This window comes from Lygodium microphyllum, chromosome 1, assembly GCF_053477565.2.
Source record: "Lygodium microphyllum isolate KBCC chromosome 1, Lygodium_microphyllum_v1.1.10, whole genome shotgun sequence".
NCBI classification, from domain to species: domain Eukaryota; kingdom Viridiplantae; phylum Streptophyta; class Polypodiopsida; order Schizaeales; family Lygodiaceae; genus Lygodium; species Lygodium microphyllum.
In genome coordinates, this window is record NC_141135.1 from 161,083,900 (window position 1) to 161,104,277 (window position 20,378).

At 41.7% G+C, this 20,378-nt stretch overlaps 1 protein-coding gene across 4 annotated transcripts in view; it reads right to left on the reverse strand.

The window, feature by feature from the left end:
- Positions 1-502: 502 nt before the first annotated feature.
- Positions 503-20,378, reverse strand: part of LOC148041893 (histone deacetylase 5-like) — a 109,271-nt gene continuing 89,395 nt past the window's right edge. For 2 of the 4 annotated variants that reach the window (XM_087683867.1, XM_087683879.1), the window contains 8 exons: positions 11,604-11,668; positions 11,347-11,517; positions 11,163-11,255; positions 10,408-11,070; positions 7,683-7,876; positions 7,465-7,582; positions 1,033-1,097; positions 503-948 (listed from right to left, as the gene is read on the reverse strand). In XM_087683867.1, coding sequence (XP_087539993.1) covers positions 786-948; positions 1,033-1,097; positions 7,465-7,582; positions 7,683-7,876; positions 10,408-11,070; positions 11,163-11,255; positions 11,347-11,517; positions 11,604-11,668 — 1,532 coding nt within the window. In that variant the 3' untranslated portion in view covers positions 503-785. Of the gene's footprint in view, positions 949-1,032; positions 1,098-1,654; positions 1,783-7,396; positions 7,583-7,682; positions 7,877-10,407; positions 11,071-11,162; positions 11,256-11,346; positions 11,518-11,603; positions 11,669-20,378 lie in introns of those variants that run through there. The other 2 variants (XM_087683873.1, XR_015691720.1) reach the window with 2 other exon arrangements.

Below are 20,378 nucleotides of genomic sequence, written 5' to 3' on the forward strand. Positions count from 1 at the left end.
CAGTCCCCTCTTCAGCCTCTGCATTAGGAGATATCCCAACGGGGAATAGTTCGTTCGAGGACGAGGCCATTAATTCTCTGTGCGAGGATCAGAGTCACACAGTATTGGCACCGTTTGCGTACGAAGGCCCTCTTGACTAATCATGATAGCTGCGCTGCGTCTTGACGGGCCTTTGGAGATGGTATTGTCGATGGCGAAGATACATGTCTTTGAAGCAGCAGCCATCCAACTTCTTTTAGGAACACATAAAATTGTTGTCTTTTAGGAGATCCAAACTTATATGGGTGTCATATTGCTTAAAGAACTCATCCAATAGCGTTTAAAAAAAGTCAGCTATTATGCACTAGTACTAACGTTGTTATAATCACTAATGTAGTGAGTGCCAGATTGCACTACTTTCTCTATAACTTAGGGTGGCATCTCATGCCCATGACATGTCAAGTTAATAAAAACAAGCAAGCACTAGCTCAAATATATGAAATCTAGCTTTACTATACGAATCTGGAAATGCAATCATGAAGGTCGATCGTGTTTGAGTTTGATGAAGCAACATATGCTCACCATTTGTTAGCACAAGGTTATATGTTAAAACAATTCAGGCCAATTCATCCTGGCCATCTATGACCAGTAAAAACCTAAACAAATAAAGTAATTGTTGTTGTGCCTGCCTTTGTAATTCCCAAACTTTCTGTGCTACTTCTAGACTTAGATTGATATCAGAACATGATACAAGCCTTCTTGTAAGCAACTCGTTGCAGCTTGATTGACAGATAAAAATAATGCAGCTACAGCTTGGCTATTTTTGAAGTGACATAAGCCAGAGCTGCTTCTTCACTTAAGCCCATATCCTCCACTAACCCTCTGGTCACTGCTCTTTGATAAGCCTCCGATGGTGGACAAATAGGTAATAATCCTGTCTTGAACTTTCCCAAATCAGATTCAGAACAGCTGCAACAAATATATCATCATCATACATCCAAGTACGAGAAGAAATCCACAGAAAAGGGGACCATTTTCAGAGAGAAACCTTACGTCAATGTTAACATTGGTAACCCATCTTTTTCTCCAAGGCATAAAACCGTACCATACCACCTATCCTGAAAAGCATTTGAATCATGTCAAGCTCTTAACAAGTTGATGCGTTACTTTCAACAAACAGCATAACCTTTCGAATAAGCATTACTCATCAATTTGCATTTGCAGTTTCCAGATTTCAACGGCTACACAAATTCTAACATTGAAAAAAAAAAACTGTTGTTTCAAGGTATTGGCTGGGGACTGTAGCATGTGCATCCATTGGCTGAAATGTCAATAAGGCTTGAAGCAATCAGCCATAGGGTAAGGAGGCCAGTAGGGTGCCACCAAAATGGAGGCACTTACTTGCACTTCCGAGCACCAGCCCAGATTTAAGCACTCTGCAGGGATCAATGTATGTGATGGTGCCTCCCAAACAAAAATGGAGCTGCCAGGACAGAAAAGAAAGACCCAGGACAGAAAAGAAAGACCGCAGACAAAGCAAAAAAAAGAAAAAAGAGAAAAGAAAAAAGAAAAGGAACAGTTGCATATCTAATAAAAGTTTCATATTGTGGATCAATTGCATGATGGCTTGAACCCATGGCCCTGGATTGGATGATTGGCATGTCGGTGTAATCACCTCCCCAAGGGCAATTTTGAAAGTCACTCTTTCGGCCTGTCCTGTCAATGCCTTGTTTTTGGGGGGCCAGCACTCTATTGGTCCCCTTACATTTCGAAACAGTCAAATCAATAGGAGCAAAAGATACTCTGCAAGATGGATAAACATATTAAGCAAAATAATCAGTACATGATTATGAACAACATTTTAAATGTGTTGTTTGATGCTTGTGCGCACTTTTTAATGCTGTCATTCAAGTTGTCACTTGGAGACCTTTTACAGATATGGAGTTAAAAGATGTTTGGCTTTTGATAAAAGGAAATCTGGGGCGTGGGATAGACTGACTAGGGAATTTCACCTTGGTTTTTGGGATGGCTTGTAACATATGTTATTGATGATGATAAATCATGCTTGGGAACAAGGACAGCCACTTGGAAGTATGGAAACATGTGCATTGATCCCAAAGTGCCAATTATTTGAGAGTTTCAATAATTCAAGTCTGATTACATTCATGTCTGTCATATACAAACTTGTTGCTAAAATGATGGTTCACAGAATTGAAGGTATTCTCAGAGTTGAAGGTAATCTTCATACAACCTTCCATTCAAGGAAATATGGATATGTTCTGAGGCGGCAAATAATGATGACACAGCTGATGTTCTCATCATTATTGAGTATGATGACAGACACAACAAGACCCTTTTATCATGTGAAATAATGTGCCAAGAGCATCTGACAGTGCACTGTGGTCTCATATGTGAAGTAATGATGAGATTGGGCTTTGACTATATGAGGACAATTGCCCAATGTATCATCAGGAAAGAGCTTTCATCACCACAGAAATAGGGTTCATCTGTTTGTCAAGGCTGCCCACTCACTGCCTTTTTATATACCCCTGCGATCCACCCATTGTTATTATGTGGATCAACTAACAAACCTAAGTTTAAATGGATTGCAGTGGCTAAGTACGTTAACAGTTTAGCTCAAGTTTATGCTGATGACTCGATGTTCAATCCTATAAATGATCCTTGAGATGTTAATTATTAACATGCTTGGGTGTGTGGATACTGTACCTGTCGTTTGGAATTCTAATATGACAAAGTGGTGCTCTTGCACGATACCCATATCGAGGGATCCCTAATTTAGGTGAGTTTCTAAACTTTTTTTCTAAAGAGAAAAAGTTTCTATAGAACAAATTATCTTAGAGGTAAAGTACAAGATTAACCATGAAAAGGACATCAAGATATAACAAATAAGGAGAAAAGAATGTTGAGTACTAGGCCTGAGTAAATAACCAATTGGGAGATCTATGATGCAGGAGCATGTATGACTTAAAATGAAAGAAAGTGCCCCGGGTCCTTAGAGAAGCATCTCTCTTCCTGATAGTCTCCAAGTCACCCCATAGCCCCTCCTATCTCCCACAGAGAGCGTGGGCCATCTCTATCAAATTCTAAAGAGTCTCTGCACTGGATATATCCTGGAAGACTATAGTGTGGCTACATCTAGCTAAGCAAAGCAATGATACTAGCTAGCTATCAGGTCCCATCTGTGACAGTATTCCTCAGTCCAGACCGTCTGCGGAGAGTTTGGTGTAGCTATCTTGCTCAAGAGTGAACCGATTATTTAAAAAAAAGAAGGTAAAATTCTATCAATAAAAGGCCTCAAATGAAACTATTCTAAGGTAAAGGACAAGATTACCCTAGACCTTATAGATTTAACAACAGAAATGAAAGCCTTATACAAGAAATTCCAAGATATAACAATGAAACAACAAAAAAGGAAGTCTAATACAAGACTTGACTGAATAAGCAATCAAGAGGTCTATAATGCCAACCCATTGTGACTCAAAATGAAAGAAAATGCCAAAACCCCAGATCCCAAGAAAGCATCTCTCCTCATAGTCTTCGAGTCAGCTTGCGGCGTCTCCCATCTCCCATGGAGAGTGTGGACAATCTCTAGCCGAATCTCGGAGAATTTTTGCAATGCATATATCATGTGAACCTATGGCATGGCTACACTTGGTGGTTAGTCATAGGAAATGGCCATTTTTGGGTACCTTGTCACTATTTCTCGTTCATGTGTCTATTCCATGTGACTAAATAGTCACAAGGAATTGCAATTCATGGCTGTCACCATTCCCCAGTCCCCATTCCTGTTCCCATCTCATGTGACTTTGCCAAAAAGGATAGACTCCCCTCAACATCCTCATACTTGTAGGCTGAGCTATTTGTGATCCCAACTATTGTCATGCATGTCACTATCACAATTTCTACTCACCATGAAAGACTACCCTAAGGGCTCTGCTCCATACCTCCTGTGCTTTGGGGCATGTTGAGCAAGTAAAATCAAAGGCCTCAATTAGGAGAAAATATCACACATTTCAGATTAATTTAACTCTGCAAAAACAACCCCAAAAGAATTGTTTATGAAAAGTACATTCTTTTGTGACTGTAGGACAAACACCCAAAGATCTCCTAAAAAAGGACATGTTGTGGGCATCCCACTTTCTGCCATCGTTTTCTCGCTTTTAGTACCAGGTCTCCATCACCATCTTCACAAGTTTCCACCCTACCTTAGAGGACAGTGCACGCCAAGGCTCTACCCTACCCGGTGAGCTGCCACCCTTGCTGCTGGTGCTTCTTGAAACCAACCTTCCTTAATGTATAGGGCAGTGGAATACCTGATTAACCAGCAATTTGCAGCAAGCAATCAGTTAACATAAAAAGCAATCAACGTAGCGCCTCCTTTCAGTATTTCTTTAAGTATATTCCACAGTCTTGTCATACAAAATTTCACAATCAATTTAGCACAAGATAGTAAGAGTGGCTAGTTTATTGCCACACTAATTTGCCTATAATTCAGTTGATACTTAGTATGGGTAGTCCCAAGTAGGTAAGATTCAGGACTTTGGAACACTTTACAACTTCCTGTTTGCAATACGCATGTGCCAAGGCTCTTGCCCTTGCTAATTGTAAAATTTTAAACTTTTATGTGTGGGTGAATGTTGACACATTCAAGTTGATGAGGACTCTCTTTGCAGTGTGCAGCACAAGGTTGACAAGGATGAGAAGATGTTTTTCATAGAGCTCTATTCAGAGCTCATGGCAGCCAACATTCACAGCACTCAAGAGTCGACATGGAGGTGGGCAAGGAGTTTGGATAGGTAATGGCTGGGGCTTGATCATTCCGTGCCCTTCATATCCATGGGGAGTGGTATACAGACCATATGTGAGATGGGAATCTAATAGCTCTAAACCTATATCTCGTGATGATAACCTGTTGCATAGAGAGCCATCATTTAATTATGATTGTTACCTCATTTGCGAGGATGAACCTGAGGGTGTCTCATCATACACTTTCGAGGAGTCATCTTTGGACTCTCTTGATGAGCATTCCAATGTACATGAGATTGATGATCATAGTGATAGCTCGTCCTAGGCCTCTCTCTCCATCCATTATCCTAGAGCCTAGGCCATATATTTCTCTTTTCCTGTATTTGCTTTTGGCACATGTTGTGGATGTGGCATATGCCATCCTAACATACCTTTCGTTACTAACAACTACAATCCATGGTAACGTGCAATCAATTGTTGCACAATAGGAGTAACATATAGGGGTTTCGGTCAAAAGCAGGCTGGCAACATAGAGGAAGATAACCAGGCAAAAGCATGACGAGTCCTTTTGAGTGCAAACTTGTATACTCCACAAGCTCCCTCTCTCCACACCAAGGACCTACAAGTACATGAATGTTGTAGACAAAAAATAAGGGAGTTTTCCTATCAAAAAATAGGTTGGCCAATAACCAAATAAACAATAAAGAGGCTGCTCATAAATTAGGGCATTGGAGCTTGTGAACATGTGATATGACCACTTCTAACAAATGTTTCTTTAATAAATATCTTTAAAACACTATCGAGTCAGCAAGGCAAGAGATATTGAGGGTGCGTGACAACACATGCATTTACTACATGTTTAAGTAAATGAATGAGCTTTTACGTTTAATAAATCTACTTTAATTAAAAATATAGTGCATAAAGCATCTTCCATGAAGAAATACGAAATTTAAGGGCTCTCTTATATTACACTCATATGTAATCCCACCTAAACATCGTCGCTCATTGAGTTGATGTGTTCAGGCTCATAGAAATCAAACAGCTTATACAAACATCTCACACATTGAATGAGATCAAGATGATGGGTTCCAAGTCTTCCCCAAAGTGGTATGTCTTCCGTGAGCTAAGAGGTAGCCAACCTTGCGATCTAAATTCTCAAACTAATGTATAAGCTACTATCAAAGTGTAGATACAAGATTAAGTGTAGTCAGGCCACCTTCTACAAGTATTCTATGAACTCTTTGTCCATGATATGCTCGAATTTGGTAGACTGAAAGGTTGAGGGGGAAGGTGTGTTGTGCTCCTCATTGAGAGAATAATGCCACCTCAAGGCCTTCAATGAAGGAGAGGCCTAGGAGCACTATAGGTTCTCAAGAAAGAGGTGTTTTGAGACATTATGAGATAGTCACATGTGGGTTGTGCAAACCAAGTACTTCACAATACCCATTCAAAGAGACATTTTAGAAGAGCATCGGTTCTCATATTGTGTGAAAATGTGCTAGAGTTTGCTTCTAGAAAACACTTATCAGTGTATGAACACAACTAAAACACAATGATCCTAGATTACAAAACACAAAAAGAGAGACAAGGAGAATTTGATGAATGAATGAATGAAGATGATGATACACGTGTGGGTGCTCAAGGAGAGGAGCTATCCAACAATCATTGACTCTTATGAGAGCAAGTTGAGGGAGAGGTAACAGAGAGTGCTGCCCTTTGTATACAGATCCAAGTGCAGCAATACCACCAGGAATAAAGTTGATGCAGTACACAGGAGTTGAGGACAATGAAAACACAGCAAACAAGGGCCCATCAATGACAAAGATGATGAATATGTTGACAATGAAAACACAGCAAACAAGGGCCGAGATTGTATTGCTTGAAGGCACGAAGGCAAGAGAGTGTTTACAAGATAGCTGGAGGGCGAGAGGGACTTGGTTCATGGGCGAGGGTGGAGGTATCAACATGCATCCAACTCAACTCAACACCGTGGGGCTGAGGGACTGCCTGATGTAGACAATGCTCGACAACAGCCTGAAATCCAAAACATAGACTTCTAGATGCTGAAGGAGTTGGCGATAGGAACAGAAGTTGATAAGAGGGCTACAAATTGAAGCATAGCAGTAGGGAGACCTATAGGAAGCAGTGCAGCAAACAGAGAAAACTCACCAACTGGCAGCAGCTCTAGTGGGACTAGGCCACGGGTTGGCAGTAGGGGCAGCACCTTTCAACAATTGGGCAGCAGCTTCTCAGGCTGGGTAGAAGGTTGATGATGAATGGGTATCATGCACGCTTGGCTGATCTTTCATTATAATATTGGGCTTTATGGTCAGTTTATGGTGATTGCATTCACAAGGATATTGTAAGCTCTCAGATTGACAAATACTATTGTCTTCATAATTTTTGTGGCAATCTTTGCATGACTGTTTTGGATTCCATTAGTACAGTGCATCTCAACTAGACCTGTTCTTTCAATCTTCGAATTCGTTGTGTTAAAAATACCCTTGAAGTGAGAGTGATTTGCTTTATTGTGGGTTTTCACCTCTTCTAAGGTCTCCCACCAGTATAGAAAGTATTGCATGCATGCATGCTTGTGTGCATGCTAGCATGTTTCCTATAGGATTAAAACGTTGAGGTTTTGTGCTTGTACCTTAACAATTGTGCTATATTCCAATGATGATTTACAGCATACTTCAGGTCCAATATGAGTGCTTGTACCTTAACAATTGTGCTATATTCCAATGATGATTTACAGCATACTTCAGGTCCAATATACTCCTCTCCATACTCAACAAAATTGTTTTCTTGCATGAAAAGATCATTCAGCTGTTGCACCCTGCATTTCCAAAAATTCCAGCTCTGTTAATGCGACGTTTCAGATTCTTCGCAATCACCCAGAACAGATTAATTGATGCTGAGAAGGATTAGAGACATACGTGATTTTGTACAACCGCACGTGTGTTAGCACACTATCTTTGGGTACGAGTTCCAAAAAGGCAACTCCTCCATGACCCCAAAATGATGTATAAGAATGGCCAAAAAACATATCATGACCGATGTCCATCCAAATTGTGGCAGTTGGAGGATCTTTGTTCCTAGCTCCAAGACATTCTTTCCTCATGCCTTCCACCTGTTAACAAAACAAGAAAGCTCAAAACAAAACCCGCTGGCCCCCACTGCTCTACCCCAAAACAACAGAATACTCGCAAAAGAAACAAGAGAAAACAAAACAATCCAAAATAAAACACATCAAGAAATGCTATCTCTAATCTTTCACACCCTTTGGCAATTTGTTTAATGTGTTATTACACTATTTCTTTTTTTGGTTCCAGAGAAAGTGCAACTTGGCTTTAGGCACTGAGAAACAAAAAAGAAAAACCCAGATTCAGTCATGGCCCAGTCCACCTCTCTTCAGTACACTTACAATGCTCCCAACCCTCCTTTCTGCAGGCTTGTGTGTGGGAACATGGGAGAGAGCTCAGCCTAATTCATTGTCATTAAGGAATTCCCCCTGTAACATTTTTTGTGCAGCAACCACACGACTATTTATTAAAGCCCCTTCCAGAACAGCCAGTTTTCCAGGGTGCTCTCCCCTCTACAGAGTAACATGCAATGGAAATGGCAACGACAATGGCCAACTCTACCGCAATAATGCAAACAACTAAAGACTAGGAAATGGAATGGCTGGAAACAACTAGAAAACAAAAGTGTTGAGAATGTATACTCTCTCCAAAATGTGAAATGTAGAACTTTGGGAAGCACACAGAGATAATTGCCAAAGGTAGTCAGAAAATCAGGAAACAAGCAGTAGACAAAAGAAACCTCTGGTGATAGTTGGGCCAAACATCAGGAAACACGTGAAATGGAAATGGCAACAGAAACTTGTAGGAAACAGAGTTTCCTGGTGAATAGGCTAGGAAACAACCATTTCCTTGATTATGCCTCTACAGCTGCAACTTCCAACCTGTCATCCTGCAGATTTCTAAGGGAGAGATTGACTGGACTCATTTACAACTTTTGGGGGCAGCAGTTGCAAGTTTTGTGATTTTCAAGGTACAACTTTTGGGGGCAGCAGTTGCAAGTTTTGTGATTTTCAAGGTGTGTAGCCCACAAGATTGTGTCAAACAAGGAAGTCCAAAATGATATTCTGATGGTATATTGTAAAAATTACTTTAACCCACTTCTGAGAAAATTAAAAAATGCTTTGATCACGTAAAAACATGAGCTTTAGGGCTTGATGGCTGGACTGAATCTGAAGAGCATGCTGCAGATGGAAATTGGAAACAGCATGGAATGTTCATGATAGCTAGATGAGATCAATATTTTGTACCTTCCAATCATATCTTTACAGTTGTGTACACACATGTATAACACTTTTATCATAGCAATAACCTCTAGAAGACCTATCAGACAAACCTGAAGATTGTAAGTCTTCACCTCAAAACTTAGGCATGGTGCTTTCTGGCCTTAAACATTCTGAAGAGCTACTAATGGTTTTCTGGCACACAAGAAAAATGACTCTTTAGCTAAGTAGCACATAGTTATGATAAAGAAATTCATGGTGCTTTCTAGTGTAAACCTTAACTGAGTAGCACATAGTTGGTAATAAAGCAATCATGCTAATAAAACCATCTGCAGATAAACGGCACTGGTCAAGAGAATATAAAGATGAAGAAGGAATGGAGCTCCTTCCCCTTGTTCTCTTACTTCACCCCTCAGGCCTTCTCTCCTTGCTTCGTTCTCTTACTTCCTCTTGCACACTCATTCTCTCTTGCAACAACTTGAAGAGTGATGCTCTCAAAGCTCAAACTCAGTACACGAATAAGTTGAGATTGACCAAGGGCTGTGAATTTTTATTTTATACCTTGTGTCTTTTTGCATGTGTCCAGCTTGCTACTTTGACAATGGACTGAAGTTGATTTTTGAAGCTCCTGTTATTACTATTTTTAAAAACCCCTGAAAATCAGGAGCATGAGTTATCACATTGAGTTCAATCCTTATGCTGGGGCTTAGGAGGTTTTGACTCCAGGATGGAAAACTTGAAATGATGCTGTGCTTGGGGCAAGAACCCTTCATGGCCTGTACTTGTTTTGTGGTTAGGGGGGAGCATGTCTTCATGGTGACTGAACATTAGCCAAAATGTTCAAGTGCTTGTGTTTAAGGAACCTCGAGTCCAGATTTTGATTCATAGCTTTGGAAATCTTCATTGAAACACACATGATTAAGGAATGAAAAAGATGCAAACCATTTACTCAAATGTAATGGCATCTTACAGAAGACAATGAGAATGGCAAGCCAGGCGGGTGAAACTGTGGGAGATAAGAAGAAAGATTGTCAGGGTTTTAGGCAGAAATATGATTCGACAATCAGAAAGTACTTAATGTGATAAATCTTGACACTCTGGCAATTGTATCTAATCAGGTAGTACAGTATTTCTGATCATAGCAGCCTTAAAACATCAGGTTGCATAGATTGCTGAACAACAGAACAGGGTTGGCCACAATTTTAAGTGTATCATCCATGTAGTCTATACTTAACTATCCATGAGCACGAAGCTTTATTTTCAAAAGGAAGCAAGTATACCAGTGGAAACACTTTCAGGGCTCTGAGCTCACATATAATTGAACTGGAATATGCTTTTGAAGGGGGTAGCGTGTTTACCTGACCTCCCTGAATGTAACACAAAAAGCGTTTTTCCCACATGTTTGAGCCATAGCTAGCATACCAAACATACTGGGGTTTTTCCTTTACAACTCTAGGAGCTAGTTCCATCACAGTAGCTCTAGAAAGTGACTCTGAGAGTCGTATGCCTTCATCTGACTGGCTCTTTTCAGCCTGAGTAAAAGCATCATCCAAGTCTGTGTTTTCCATCGGCAGCGTGAGGCCAACTAAAGCTTTGGCATTGTTCCCAGGCATACCTACTGTAGCTCCCTCCACAGTCATAACTTCCACTGTAGCTGCCTCAACAGGTTTTTCATGGGCAAGCAGACCATTTTTCAGCTCACCTGACCTGTGATTTTGGTCATCACAAATACTTGCTGCCGCTTCAGAGATAATGCATTCCAGATCACTGTGTGGACTTCTGTGGTCGATTTTTTCTTCCCACATCCCTGTGTCACTCTGCTGACCCAGTGACATAAGACTCAGGTTTGCAGTCACTTCTTCCACTGCCACCACATCCTCTGCACTAAGTTTCTCTTTTTCGCCATTAGCCATGATTGTTGATGCATAATTTACTTGATTCTCACCATCAAGAACATCTCTTTCTGCACGTGAGTGACGTTCAGGTGATTCGCCATCATTCACATACGTGGGTGGTGTTATCTGGAATCAGAGTCCACATCTTAGAGCCATCAATCTCAACGTTGTTTCAGTATGCTGAAAGAGAGAAAGGCCATGTCAGGACACCTGCATACCTCATCACTGTGGCAGGCATCCATCATCTCTCTTTGAATAGAATCAGAAAATTTGGCCAAAACAGGCCAAAAATTCTGCAGCTCCTTATGAACCTTCAATCAAGGATCAAGCAAAACAAAGCGATTTGAAGCTTTTACTTTTGCAACTGCTGTGACCTCTTATATCAAAAAAGGATAAACTGACCTGAGAGAGAATCCTCAACGTGCTCACAAATGGCTTGGACACTGAAGAAAGATGTAGGGATGGCTCACCAAGCAGAACTTGAAGGCATGACAAGTAAGACTCAGCTATTGATTTGAGATTATAACCCCCTTCAAGCACAAGGACAACATGCCCTTTTGCAAGGTCCATCAACTGTAGAACAAGAAATCAACAAATCATGTATTTGTGACAAAATGAACTTCAAGTGAATCAAGTTGGACTTCAGATCCCTTACTTGCCTTTCGGGTCATCTCTGAGAATCCAAATGGTGTCAAACGACATCCACCTAGTGGATCTCCTTCAGCTATTGTATTTAACATGCAAAGATTTCAAGCAACAACAAGATTAAGTATAGATGAGTAACAAATAACACCGTCAAAGAAATCACACAGAATGTAAAAGGTCACAGCAGCCTCAACAAAAAAATTAAAGCAATGGCGCATCACAATTATTTACTTCAAAATTTCTCCCAATTGACCCATAAATTTCCCAACTTTAGCTAGGTGTTTTCTTTGAATTGGATGTTGTGTATGATGAGTTGTGTATCATAGGTTCACAAGCACCCACACCCTAATTTATGGGCAGTCTATTATTTATTTGATTATTGGCCACCCTATTTTATGGTACAGCAACGACTTTATTTTTGTCTATAAAAGATATAGTTGCAGATTCTTGGTGTGAGGGAGCTTGTGAAGTGTGTGAGCTGGTGCTCAACCATTGTACTCTTGATCATCAAAATCGATTCCTACTCCGAATTTCATCTTCTGCCTTGCCTCTTTCATCCAAACTTGTGTCTTTCTTTATTTCGTTGTTTGTTTTGCTATTCTAACACAGTCCACCCTCAAACAGGCCCTTCCGGCTAGGAACATGTGAGGGTGTGCAATATCACTACAAGACTTCTTGAGTCACCTCAACTAGAGTGGTCCTCGATGAATTAGTCTTAAGAGTGTCAAGAAGAGTTGTCCTTCTTGGTCTTCTATTTGGATTTGGTAGCCTTCTTTAGACACTCCTTTGAGAGAGGGTCCCACTCTCCACAAGGATAGCAAAGAGCACACTTCTTTCGTATGTCCAAACCTTCCCTTGTCCCTAAAGCAAAGACTCTCATGGAAGGCTTGTCACTAGTGGAAGCTCAGTTGATGGCCCTCAAGGTTCCATTTATTATATAGCTAACCTTGAAGGTTAATGGCCTTCATGGAAGATCATTGCTCATAAAGCTCTTGTAGCTTGCCCAACAACCTTTCACCTAAAGGCAACGTGCCTTAAGATTGAAAAAAAGAATTAGCTAAGTCTAAGTATATACAAAATTGAAATACATATACTTTCCAAACTCCCATCATCTGTCGGCAATGAGCAAACTGTTCTGTTGGAAGACCCTTCGTGAGAAGATTTGTAAGATTATCATCTATATGTATCTTGACAAGCTCAATGCTTTTGCTATCAAGTACATCCTTGATAAAGTAATACTTCACCTGTACGTGCTTCGTCTTTGCATGAAAGACGTGGTTCTGTGCTAGCATGATAACACTTTGACTATCACAATGGAGGACAGGGGTCTTGGTAATGCCGAGCTCTCCCACCAGACATAAAAGCCATAAAGTCTCCTTGCATTCTTTAGTGGCAGCCATATACTTTGCCTTTGTAGTAGACAATGCAACACACTTCTATAACCTAGAAATCCAAGAAATTGCTCCCCCTGTGAAGGTGAATACATATCCTAAAGTAGACTTTTTGCAGTTAGCATGATCAACATAGTCTGCATTCGTAAAGATAACGACAGATGCCTTCTGCTTTCCAAAGCAAATGCACAAATCCTTTGTGCCCTTAAGATATCTCATGATACCTTTCACTACTTCCCAATGCTTTTCACCAGGATGTGCCATGTACCTGCTAACCACTCCCATTGCAAATGCTATGTCACGATGTGTAGCAACCACAACATACATCAAGCTACCCATAGCTAATCGTGGCCATTTTAGCCTTTCATCATCAGATATAGGGCTATTCTCTGCATTGAGTTTCACATATGGAGGCAATGGTACGCCAATTGCTTTTCTCCTCTCCATATTGAAATATTACAAAATCCTGGATACATACTCCTGTTGTGACTGCCAAGAATGTGATTTGCCTTACCAAGATCCTTTATGTCAAAATTGCAATGTAGGTTCTGCTTCAATGTGTCCAAAGCATAAACATCTCTACCACCAATCAGCATGTTATCCACATACAAAACCAACATAATAAAGTTGCTATCTGCTGTCTTTTTGGTATATAAGCAGTGATCCACTTGACTCCTTTTGAATCCTTGAGATTGCATGAATGTATCAAACTTATGATACCATTCACATGGTGCTTGTTTCAGCCCATACAAGCTTTTGTTGAGTTTACATACCATCTTTTCTTGCACTTTGGCCACAAAGCCTTCTGCCTCTTGCATATATATATATCCTCATGTAGATCACTATGTAAGAAAGCAGTCTTTACATCCATGTGCATGAGTTCCATATCCTCATATACAACCGAGCTCAATATGGTTCACAATGTCGTCATCTTGACTACAAGAGAAAAGATCTCGTCAAAGTCAATGTTATGTTTTTGCTTGTACCCTTTTGCAACAAGTCATACTTTGTACTTTAGAGAGGAAGCAGAAGCGACCTTCATCTTGTCAACCCATTTGCATGGTAGGACTTTTTGCCCCTTGGGCAAATGCACCAAATCCCAAGTACCATTCTTCTTTAGAGATTCCATCTTTGATAACCTAGCTTTAGGCCATTTTTTGCTGTCCTCTTTGTTTCCCTGAAGCATGTCAGTTCACCATAATCTATCAAGATGACACAATCAACAACATAATTTGCACCAAGAACAAACCTATCTGGCTGTTTGGTATTTCGATTAACCTATGGATGCAATGATCAGTGTTTGCTTGTTGTTCAGTTTGCAAATTTGCATTAACAACTTGCTATTCAAATGGTTCAGCATGCTGTTCTACCTGTTTCAACTGTTCTAATGGCACATTTTCTTACAAAAATTGTGGTATATCATGGGCAACTATTTCATGATCAATTTCAGCAACACTCCCTGGATTTATAGGGTCATTTACAATAGATATTTATTCATGTACAACCGGCACTCTTTGCTATCCTATAGGTATGTCTTCTCGAAACACAACCCTTCTAACTTCCTTAGTCTTTTTGGGATATTTATGCATGTGATCTTCCCGGAAGATAACATCATTGCTACGTATAAATTTCCTTTTCTCGAGATCCTACAATCTTTACCCAATTTCACCCTCATCACCATATCCTAGGAAAATGTATAAATAGGACTTTGGCTCCAATTTGCTGTGTTGTTCCTCGCGTATATGCAGTACATACGAAGGTGGCTTGCATGACCACACTTCTTGAGGGACTCTGTGAGATGGAAGGATCGAGGTGCAGCCGGGATTCAGTAGACAGTGTGAGAGTGAGAGACAGTAGTAATGTGGCAGACATCTTCACCAAAGCTCTTCCTCGTGACAAATTTGAAGCATTTCGCGATGCTTTAAATTTGATATCCTTTGGTGGCGGATGATTCTTGTACTCTTGATCACTCTTCACTCCAGGGGGGTTTGTTAGGTATTTGACTCATGCCTCACTTACGCCTACGCTCATATGGGAGTGTCGGTGATCAGTAGGACACTGGGGCACTTTTTACTCTCGATAGGAGAGGTTTTTTCCCCCGGACTTATGGTCTTATTGTCGTATGTACTTATGTGCTTATGTTACACACATTTGGGCACTTAGTGTGTGTCGGGTGTGAACACCCCCTACAACCCTAAGGTTTAAGGGTTGTACTTTGTACTTTCTGGTTACACTCATTCAGTCTATTCTCTTGGGTGTCGTAGACAAGGCTGATATCACCTGCATGTAGCCACTCTCTGACAAAGTGATAATGAATCTCAATGTGTTTCGTGCGAGCATGAAACACTTGGTTCCGTGCCACTGCAATGGCACTCTGACTGTCAGTGAACAAAGGAGTAGGCTCAGTAACAGATACATCCAAATCAGCTAGCAAGCGTCTAAGCCATACACATTCAACTGTGGTAGTAAAAGCTGCCTTGTATTCAGCTTCACATGACGATGTGGCAACAGTGGATTGTTTCTTGCTAAGCCAAGAAATGCAAGAAGAGCCAAGAAAGAAAAAATTGCCACTAGTGGAGTGACGTGTATCATAATCACCAGCCCAATCAGAATCACTGTAAGCATGTAACTGCAGTGGTCCCCCCTTGGCATAAAGCAACCCAAGAGAACGAGTACCCTGCAAGTAGCGAAAAACACGCTTGACAGCTTGCCAATGTGACATACGTGGCTGATGTATATACCTGCTCAAAGCTGAAACTGCAAACAGTATGTCCGGCCTAGTATTGCATAGATAGATAAGACATCCAACTGCAGGAGCATATGTATGTATATCAAACAAATCACTGTCATCATGTAATGATAGTTTCAGTCCAGGTTCCATGGGAGTACAAACTGGCTTGCAATCCTGTAAGCCAAACTTCTCAAGAAGCTGCCCAATATACCTTGACTGTGATAGCCCAATACCTCGAGCATTATGTATGAACTGGATGCCCAAGTAGTAATGCAAAACTCCCAAGTCAAACAAGTCAAAAGTTTGCTGCAAATTTTGTTTGAATGCTGAAATCTGATCAGCATGTGTTCCAGTGAGCAAAAGGTCATCAACATAAAGACATATAATCAGCATAGATCCCCCTTCTTTACATACGTAAAGGGTAGACTCAGATGAGCTGTTTAGAAACCCCTGACCAAGCAAGAAAGCATCTATTTTTGCATACCAAGCTCTAGGAGCTTGTTTCAAACCATATAGTGCATTTTTGAGCTTGCATACCAAATGTTCTGAGCCTTCAGCTGCAAAACCAATGGGCTGCTGTACATAAACTTCCTCCTGAAGTTCCCCATGTAAAAATGCAGTCTTGATATCTAGCTGATGCACTGTCCAACCATAATGTGCAGCCAAAGCAATCATAGACCTAATGGTCATCTTACGGGAAGTAGGAGCAAATGTCTCCTCATAATCAATGCCCTTTTTCTGTGCGTAGCCTTTAGCTACCAGCCGTGCCTTGTATTTATCAATGGATCCATCTGCTTTTCTTTTCAATTTGTAGACCCATTTCGTTCCAATGGCTTTCTTCCCAAATGGCAAGGACACCAAATCCCAAGTTTGATTCTTAGTAATAGAATCTAATTCAGCTTGCATAGCTGCCATCCAATGCACACTGTGTTGTACATCCTCATAACATTCAGGCTCTTCATTATCAAAAGTACTTGCTGCCATAATAAACTCCATGGTATGTGCCGAATCATGCAAATGAGTTTGCCTTCTAGTACGACCAGCCATGGGTGCCAAAGGACTATCTTGCATAGTCTGCAAATACCATCTAGGTAGCTGTCTAGCATCCTGACTGTGTGCAAGCTCTTGCTGAATTTCAGTTTCAGCATGATGCTGAATATTCCGATCAGCCAATGGTTGAATTTCTGCACTTTCCATAGGAGCAGCTGGCTGAACATTAGGTTCATTTTCTGAACCTCTAGCTGAATCACCAAAAGTAATGGGCAGCAGCCCTTCAAAAACATCACGGGCTGACAAAAACCTTCTTTGTAACGGGATCATAGAGTCTATAGCCTTTGCTCTCATTGCTATATCCCATAAAAATGCACTTAACAGCCTTGTTGTCCAACTTTTTTCTAAGTACAATATGGGCATAGGCAAGACACCCAAAGGTACGAAAGTGACCAACAGAAGGTTTGCGGCTGTTCCAAGCCTCAAAAGATTTGATGGTCTTCAAGGCTTTGGTAGGGCATCTGTTCAAAATATGGCAAGCACACATGACTGCTTCCATCCAAAAACTATGAGGCAAGCTCTTTGCCTTCAGCATACATCTGGCCATCTCCATGAGTGACCGATTCTTCCTCTCTGCTACCCCATTCTGCTGTGGAGTATAAGCTGTAGTATACTGATGGACTATGCCCTTCTGCTGCAAAAAAGAATTCAGCATAGAGGACATGTATTCCCCCCCTCGGTCCGAACAGAGAGTCTTAATCTTGCATCCAGATTGGTTTTCAACAAGTGCACTGAAAGCCAAAAATGCATCATACACTTCTGACTTCTTTTTCAAACAGTAGACCCAGCAAAAACGTGTAAAGTCATCAATGAATGTTACAAAATAATAACAACCGCCCAATGACATGGTCTGCATAGGCCCACAAACATCTGAATGCACCAACTGCAATCTGGTTGTTGCTCTGAAAGCAACATCACGAGGAAATGAGAACCGATGCATTTTCCCCAAAAATGCATCCCTCGCATAAGTGCTCAGGAGGTCTCTCCAAGGGAGGTAAGCCATCCAGCATCTGAGAATGCTGCAAAAGCATCAAGCTGCCAAAGTTTACATGCCCCAAACGAGCATGCCATAACTCCGCCTGTATCATAGCAGGAGTAAGAGTGGATGTCAAGTATGCCGACTGATCTACTGAAAGAGCATCCAACTCATATAAACCATGACACAAAGATCCTGTCAAGACCAAAGTCATGCATTCTTTTTCTCTAACCATGCAACGGTCATCATCAAAGGTGACCTGCAAACCACAACGTGCCAAAGAAGAAATAGAAAGCAAATTCTTCTTGATTCTAGGCACAAACAAAGCATCCTGCAAGCGGAGAATAGAGCCATCAATGGCTGTGAGCTGAATCTCCCCAATACCACGAACAGGGTATGATGCATTATTGGCATACTGTACCGATTTCCCAACAGGAGGTGCACTAACTGAAGCAAACAAATCTCTGCGAGATGTAATATGTCTAGAAGCACCACTGTCAAAGAACCAAGTGTCAGCATCCTCTGTAGAGCTAAGTGCTCTATTGGCCCAAGAGATGTCATAACTGCAAGTGTAAAAACAATAGTCCCTGTCCACAACAAAGGATGCGAACTCACTAGCAGTGGAAGGAGTAGTAGAAACAGACATTTCTGACTCCTTCCTCTTCTCTTTGGCAATGCGCTTCCTGCACTCAGTGATATAGTGGCCGGGCTTCTTACAATAATGACATTTTCCTTTTTTTGGCTTGCGTCCCCCCTTGTGTCTGATTCTGCGATGTGCGCGAAGTGCCAGAACTCTGTGGAGCATTTTTCACCTTGCTGTTTTTGCCTTTCTGTCTTGCCACAAAAGCCTGCTCAAAGACTATAGCATCCACACCACTATTTTTCCGTGTTTGCTCCTCCTCTAGAAGCAAACTAACTAGTTGAATAAAAGTGAGTGGGTGCTCAGCAATCCTCATGGTGAGGTTCAATGCAGTATGAAAAGACAAGTACGAAGGAGGTAAGGAATTCAAGGTGGTGGATATTAACTGTGCATCCGAAAAATACTCATCTACATTCATGAGCTGCTCCCTCAAGTCCTGAATCTTATTTAAGTGATCCTGCATAGAATCACCTTCATGCATCTTCAGAGTTTCCAACTCTTTCTTCAAGAAAGAGATCCGAGTCTCATTCTTTCCTGCAAACATATGCTCCAAAGTCAACCATGCATCTCGTGAAGAAGATGCCGAACGGATATGAGGTATGATGGACCGCTGAACTGCCAGAGCAATTAGCGACAAGGCCTGTGCATCACGTGTATCCCAAGCTTTTTGAACTGCAGTTCTTGGAGGAAGTGGCTGAGGTGGAGCGGGCTGAGGTCCCCGTTGTCCACGTGCACCATGGGAAGGAGGAGTAATGGGAGCTACAACTCCCGGTCGAGTTTCCTCTCCACTGACATAATCCCATAAATTCTTGGCCACTAATACATTCTTCATCATGAATGACCAAAGCGATAGTTGTTTCCGTCCAATCTGTCTTCCTTGGATACATACGTAAAGACATCACCTCCCTGATTTGCCATGATGACAAATTTCCAAAGACAAAATGAGCAATGTCAAAGCAGTATGAACTGGAAACCTGCAAATTTCCAAAAATTGCAGCAAACACGTTTCTGCAATTAATGTGCAAGGGCGTACTCTGTCAGAAAACTGTCTTTTAATGCATGCTTCCCAAGGTGCAAACAGTGCACTGCAACACTGTTATATCAAAATCCCCAAAATTTTTGCCAAAATTTCTGTCAAAACAGTCTTTCTGTGACTGTACCAGCAGTTCATATACAACTGTCCCCAAAATACACAAAAGTCCCAAAATTTCTGATGATCCAGTCCAGAAATTTGCATGAAATTTATCTCACACCTGTGCTGTGCCTGCGGCTCCTGTTGCGTATGAACCTCCTCTGCCAGAAATTGATTCTGGACTAAAATTAAAAATTTTGTTTTTAAAGAAAAACACACCTGACGTGGTCAGGACAGATGAGCAGAGTGTCAGGTCTGACGTGGACTCGTCAGATGGTGGGCAGGACAATCGCAAGTTGTGTGGTAGGTGGCTAGTCGTCGGGCGGCCGGGATGCCTCGGGCGGCAGGATAGTCTGACGGAAGTCGCGTGGGCGAACAGTCGAGCCAGTTGACGACAATGCTGACGAACAGGATCACAGTCCACATAGCTGGCGCCTGGGCTGACGAGGGCAGCGCTAACGAACAGCGCGCTGGTGGAGCTGCACTGGCGGGCTGTAACGCTGGTAGACTGACGACGAGGTGGCGCCTGACTACTGACGACGTGGCTGGGCAGACGAGACTGACGTTGACGGCTCCTGCTGGTGGCGCACTGGGACAGGCAGGTGGAGCTGACGCTAGCGGCTGGAGCTGACGGCCTGGAGCAGAACTGGCGTGGGCTGCAGACTGCAGACTAAAGACTGCTCTGATACCAAATGTGAGATGGAAGGATCGAGGTGCAGCCGGGATTCAGTAGACAGTGTGAGAGTGAGAGAGAAGCACGACACCCAAGAGAATAGACTGAATGAGTGTAACCAGAAAGTACAAAGTACAACCCTTAAACCGTAGGGTTGTAGGGGGTGTTCACACCCGACACACACTAAGTGCCCAAA